This window comes from Bombus vosnesenskii, unplaced genomic scaffold (genome assembly GCF_011952255.1).
Source record: "Bombus vosnesenskii isolate JDL3184/JDL3185 unplaced genomic scaffold, Bvos_JDL3184-5_v1.1 scf7180000013444, whole genome shotgun sequence".
NCBI classification, from domain to species: Eukaryota; Metazoa; Arthropoda; class Insecta; order Hymenoptera; family Apidae; genus Bombus; species Bombus vosnesenskii.
The window spans coordinates 598,086-604,874 of record NW_022883055.1 but is presented as its reverse complement, the minus strand read 5'-3'; the positions used below and the strand labels follow the sequence as shown (position 1 = coordinate 604,874).

The window sequence follows — 6,789 nt, the reverse complement described above, 5'->3', positions numbered from 1 at the left end:
TTGATTTTGACTGCCAACTTAGGTAGACAACGTGAGATGCGTGAGTCCTAGCTTTATTTTAATCATAAGACAGGGTAAATTATTAGCACCCTTCGTGAGATATGTCGTGGGATAAAAATGCACATTTTTATGTTTCAGATATATAAAATCGGATATGAAATGAAAAAACACCACTTTAATTTGAAACTAATTAAACGAATCATTTAACTATTATTATACAGTAATTTATTATTTTGATAATTTGTAATGTACGTAACGTGTGTACAGTATTTTGTTATTTTGATCGTGTGCAATACTTCTTTGCGATTATAGCATATCCGGTTCTATATTTTATTTATAATTTCATATAATACTTTAGTTTTAATTCAAATTATTACTATACCGAATTGATAACGAATGCCACATGTGGCATGAAAATTGTAATTACAAAGTACCTGAGTCATCCGCACCCTGGTGGCAAAAATAGGAATTAAATTTGAGATTACACCATTTCGCGCGGTGGTCATATTGAAAGATGGAAACAACTGCTGAGAATTCGTTATAAATGTAAAACATTCAACTATTTTTGTTTTATATTTATTCATTATATTCATATTATAATCATTAACATATTGCGAACGAGTCAAATCCGTGAGAATTCTTGTGTTTGTTCTATATTATCCTATATTATCCATAACAAATCGCAGAGAGTATAATAAACACTCTGATTTTTTTCGTAGCCAGTATTTTGGGATGCGTGACACAAGATGACATATAATATGAAGTCAATGTCAAATCAATGATTAACGTATTTAAACGGATAGTCAATCTATTTACATATTTCGTATATCACAGTTGAGCCTATAGGATAAATTACCTTGTATTACATCTTGTCTCTAATATCATCGACGAGCGGCATTATAAATCTTGATTTTGTGCATGATCGGTATTTCAGTTGTAGAATAAAATCTTATGAAGTGATAAATCTATCTTGTAGCTTGTCTGTGTTTGAACTCTCGTTATACTAATCGATCGTAGAAAAAATGGCGCCTTCTCTAGAGGGTCTAATTGCCGTACAAAAGCAAATTTTTACAAGAATTAGCAACAATGAAGTATCTGAGCTCAAGACATTATTGGCGGCAAATAAAATTAAAATGGATTTTGTGGATGAAAATGGTATGAGTCCACTTCAACATGCCTGTTACAAAGGAAACAAGGAAATAGTACAGATGCTTTTAGATCAGGTAGGTTAGTTTTTTAAATATGCGTGCAACAATTGAATATAATTAAAAAACTGTTTATAATTTTAATATTCAACATCACATTCGATTTATATGTAACAAAAAGTGAACGAAAACACGTTTCGTACATATATATGTATATATTTTTGACGTTTTGTTTTTGTATCTGTACATTGAATCAACAAATGAAAATTCATTAATTTAAAATGCATTCTGACAAACAAACAAGTATCTATCCTTAAATGTAATTAACTTTTGTGTGCAGATCGAATTTGAAGATAAAACAATTTTTATCAAAAAGTATTTTTGAAGAATCTTGGAGAAAAGGAAAATCATAACAATTATAATGCGTAAAGATTTTAATTGAATTTAATATTAATTGCTCTAATAATATTTATCATATAATGTATTTGTAATATTCTTATAATAACTTGTAACACATTTAAGAAACAAAGTTTACTATTTAAGATGAAACGTTTTTGGATGAATAATAAATATTATCAATATAAAGCATTGTAGAAAAGATATTATATGAAAATTATATGATTTTAATAATTAAAATATTTTTTACAGGGAGCAGATGTGAATGCATGTCAACATGAGCATGCATATACAGCATTACATTTTGCTGCTCTTAGTGGAAATGCAGAGCTATGTCATCTCTTAATGTCTTATGGAGCACGTTTGACAGCAACAAACAGTGTGGGACGAACTCCAGCACAGATGGCAGCATTTGTTGGAAATCATAATTGTGTAGCAACTATCAATAATTTTATTCCAAAAGCTGATATAGATTATTATGTCAAACCACAAGGTTTCCAAACGGAATCGATGCTTCCTCCACATCTAGCAGACTCTTTCCACAAATTTATAATGCAAATCAATGTGCATCCTGTACGTGTAGCTATGAATATACAGAGATACCCTGGTCTTTTAGAAAATGCTGCTAAGGTACAAACTAATATGCATAATGATAAAGCTTTGGATAGTGTTCCGCTATAATGCTTTTTGCTTGTAATTTTCAGGTACAAAAAGTTTTGGAATCTATGCACCATAAAGAAATGACAAGAGGTGCAGAAACAAACGAAGTGATGGCATTTAAATATCATTATCTAAGTTGCATTGTAGCTGAAGTAATCAAGTTTCAGAAGAGGCAAGAAGCAATGAAGGCGGAGAAGACTGAAAAAACAAATGAAGAAGGAGAAGAAAAAAAATCAGATACTGTCGAGGGTCTAATAAGAAAGTTCCTAAAGTGTAGTAAAAGCGACGGTATACCAGAATATCAGGAAGCTTTTCTGAGGGAAAGTGTAAGAGAATTTCCATATAGAGAAAGTACCATTTTTCGCCAAATGGTCGCAACTCTTGCAGCTAGCGATCCACCTTCTGCTGCGTCAGTAGTATCAGCTGCGATTGATGGTCAAAGAGCTTTCTTAGACAATGCTCAAGTCTGCATTACTTGTGGAGAAGATAAAGCTAACAAAAAATGCAGCAAATGTAAAGCGGTGCAATATTGTGACAGAGAATGCCAAAGACTCCATTGGTTTATGCATAAAAAAGCATGTACCAGATTAGGTCAAAATATAACGCCAAGCACAAAGATAAGCGATGCAGATAAAGAACAAATAAGCAACGCTGTGAGCTCTAGACTACAAAATCTAAATGTTAATTAAACACAATAAAAAGTAAAAAAATTCTAAGCAATTAACTTCAATGTGCTGTACGTATCTGTTTAATTTTATATTACATTAATTCAGATCAAAAACTGAAAAGATATTCTTGTTCATACATTTGACAAATAGTTCTGACTTCTTAAATTTACAGAATTTAAGGAACTTTTTATGTATCATGACACATTTTTGTCTTTTTTGTCTAGAATATTATATATTATAAATAATTATCGTTATCATGTATTATAAACGGTTTCATATGCAAATGTTCAGTTAAACTGTTATTTCCTCAGGATTGTATTCTTGTGGGTTGTCGTCACCATAAAAATAAAATATACTTATAAACACATTTGTATTATTTCGAAATTTTATTGTTCTTAGAATTTCATAAAATTTATTTAAGAAGCTATGGATGTATAAAAAGTTTGTATAGCAGCAAATTTTGACAAGAACTTTGTAGAACTATTTAAAACATCTCAATGAATAAAAGATATATACATATCCTAAAAGTCTTCAGAATAAATTTCGTAGAAACTATATTTATCCATATATTTTATGAAAATATTTAGAATCAGTGAGATATATATGAATAATATCTAATTTTATTCGTACATGTTTAAAGTTACTATTGTAAAAAGGTATATGTAATTGTTTTCTAGTCTTATTTTATTTGCTCTAGCTTGAATGTGCTTGTTCAGAATATTGTGCTTAATATGCGTTTTGTAGTACATGATACTATGGATAAAATAAACAGATGCAATCTGCTCCTATTATCCTTGATATGTATAGCTCTACAGCTTTATAGATCCAAACTGTGATTAATTCTTTGTCATGTTTTTTAGTCGATTGCAAATTTATTTTCTTATCTTCGGTACTTTTGGCCGCTATATTATACATTGTCAATGAGATGCAAATATGTTAAACCGCTAAAAATATTATTAAACTATTTAGTAATATTTTTTAGCTATTCTGTCGTGGTATTTTTCATCCAGTAAAAGGAGAATGTACTGTTATTGCTGCATATATCGATATTAAGACAATTTTTTTAGTTCAGCTACTATTTTTATTGCATTTATCTTTGGATTCTATTTTATCTTACGAATCATCTATCGATCAATACATTAATTTATCTTTTGTGTACGCTTACTTGCTATTTTATTTTAAAACCATTTTTTGTATTATATCTGTCTACGATTCCTTAGATTGTTGATCTTTGATTATTTATAATTTCAGAAATTTCATGTATTATGTATTATGTATCACTTATTATGTATCTTTATAATGTTTTTTTTAAGTTGTCCTGCCTTCTTGTTCCACATTAGGGTTATGATTGTTACTTATTCTTCAATCTAAAACTCCACCTATGTTGAGAATGTCTCGAGATATAGTGATGTCAATTGTATTAACGTCCTACATATTGTGTTGTAATTACACTATGTATAATTTCATATAATGAGGATTGTACGAATATTTATTACGCGTACATTTTCCTCTCTGGTTTCCGAGTATATCCATATTTACTAAAATTTTCGTAAAAGATATGGATAAATAATATTTTTCTGTTAAGTTAATTTCAAAGATTCCTGAGGATTTGTACATATATTTCGTTTGTCAACATGTTTTAAATAAACAGAAACATTTTACAATGTTTTTGTTAAAATTAACTACTATACAAATTCTTTTTATATTCACTGCATATTCGTCGATTATTAAGGAATATTTCTATTTGAATGTCTAACCTTCCTAGGATATTTTTAATTCTTTTTTATTCTAGATTCTAGATAAATATGTGTTAAGTATATGGTATATACTTATAGTTAATCAATTATTATAAACAAAGGTTGAGATTTTCCATTTCTAAAATTTTACTTTATTTATTTAAAGTATCTGTTTTATCTATTTACAATAGATAAAATCTGTTTTATCTATGTACAATATGTATTTACATTATTATAATATACATATCATATGCATAACAGATGTCCATTAGAGTTGGAGAAGGTTTATGTCTTTTAACCTAAGCATAATTAACTACGTAAGTTTATACGTATAAACCATTGAAATTCCTTTGATATATGAAAGGATCTGCCCTTTCATAATTATTCCGAAGCTCAAGGAGAATCCGAACAATGTAATCGATATTGTCGTAATAAGCGGAAGGTTTCAGTTTTGGTTAATTAACGATCAACGTTTACAGCCGTGGCGGTTGTTCCTGTAAGGGAACACGAAAGTCAAACTGAGCGAGGTACTTCCGAGGCCGGTCTAGTAAATTATGTAACAAGAAATTCCATTGAAATGAATTGGTATTTACTTGTAATGAGTTTTCACAACTAATAATACTTCCTGTTCATGTCATGTCACTGCGTAGTACATTTCGTCATTGTTCGTCCATAATTTGCCTTCTGAGTAATTTAATTCGTTATTTATCGACTAACTTGTTAATTTTTGGCTATTGTTCACCTTACAGAAATTTATTGATAAATAGTTGTATAATTCATTGGAATAGTAACTATACCTTGGAGGCGGGCCATGTAAATTATAAAATAATTGTGTTTGGGAATAATGACCAAATTCCCAATACGTATGAACACTTGACAAACTCGCACTTGGTACGTTCACAGTCACACCTGCGTAATAAGTACATATGTACTTTTTAACATATTAGTAAACTATGCCAATTGTAAACTGTGAACCGTGACCGCGACGGCACGTAAAACATTCTCTATAAGTATCGTTATATGTCGCAAGTTAATTGTTGCTTACGAGTTTTTATTTTGTAAAGTTAATAATTGTTGACTGCAGTATACATTGATTTTTAAACAAAAATGTGAGCGTCGTTCTTTCCTTTATCCTTTCTTCGATTCGATCTTATCATTACGAATTAATAAATTATAATAATATAAATTTTGTTTGCTTATTGTCACGTACTATGATATAAAAGCTTGGTATTGATATTTTACTTTCATAAAGTTTCTGTTAATGTGATGTTAATGCACACAGTGATAGTTAAATAGTAAATGTATATAGTAGTAATATGGTAAATAATAAAATGTATCACTGCCAGAATTTTTTGATAAATAACTTAAATTTATTGTGCGCTAATTCCATAAGGAGATATGTAGTATGTTAAATAGTACTTGCAACTGAGAAATTCCTATTAATATGTAGATATGCTTTAGTCCAAATCGACCAGTGTCCTTAATTATGACATTAAAGTCCTTAAAAATGATAAATGTATCGAGATGCAGTCTTAATCGATTCCAATTCGAATGTGACGCGAATATATTTAGAACGTTCCCGCGAGAAATCACATGCAATAAGTCAGCAGGTGGAAAAGAGAAAAGGATGAGTGCTTTTGGTCACAGCCGGATTACGACGGAGCGTCGATCACGGGCAATTTGTATGGCTGGTATACGCGCGGTCGTTAAGCCGATTAATCCAATCACGCGTCACGATGTTCGCATCTGGATCAATGGTGAACATGGTACGTTTGGTATAATGCCTGCATTATCAGTCATTAAGCGGTATGCCGCTGACGATTTTCCAATGGCCACGTCATTCATTTTCCTCATTGCTATATATTTCAAACTTGCTAATAAATTATAAATTTTGTTAGTCTTCGATATACGTATACTACAGCAAGTTTCTTACTCTTTAACACGGTCGATAACGATTGACGACAAGATCAAATTTCACCAGAGATATCAGCTCATGAAATTCAAATTCCACAGGAATTATCTAATAAGAAAAGAGATAGCGGAGAACGAAATGAAGCGCAAGAGATAGGGAAAAATGACAGAAACGTTAGAAAGCAGAAAAAGGAGAACAGAAAGAAAAGTGAGAAAAGGGAATGATTGTTTTAAAAAACAGAAAGAATTACAGAGAGAGAGAGAGAGAGAGAA

At 30.3% G+C, this 6,789-nt stretch overlaps 1 protein-coding gene across 1 annotated transcript; it reads left to right on the top strand.

Annotated features, from left to right (window-relative positions):
• Positions 1 to 939: 939 nt before the first annotated feature.
• On the top strand, positions 940 to 3,396 carry LOC117238187 (ankyrin repeat and MYND domain-containing protein 2). Its single transcript, XM_033502873.1, has 3 exons — positions 940 to 1,223; positions 1,794 to 2,171; positions 2,246 to 3,396. The coding sequence occupies exons 1-3, from the start codon at positions 1,023 to 1,025 to the stop codon at positions 2,888 to 2,890; spliced, it is 1,224 nt and encodes a 407-aa protein (XP_033358764.1). The 5' UTR covers positions 940 to 1,022; the 3' UTR covers positions 2,891 to 3,396.
• Positions 3,397 to 6,789: the final 3,393 nt, after the last annotated feature.

Bases quoted from the DNA above. Each gene is read 5' to 3' on its own strand.
- LOC117238187 (XM_033502873.1), top strand. From the start codon at position 1,023: ATGGCGCCTTCTCTAGAGGGTCTAATTGCCGTACAAAAGCAAATTTTT. The intron at 1,224-1,793 runs GTAGGTTAGTTT...TATTTTTTACAG, and splicing joins TACAGATGCTTTTAGATCAG to GGAGCAGATGTGAATGCATG. The intron at 2,172-2,245 runs GTACAAACTAAT...TGTAATTTTCAG, and splicing joins TTTTAGAAAATGCTGCTAAG to GTACAAAAAGTTTTGGAATC.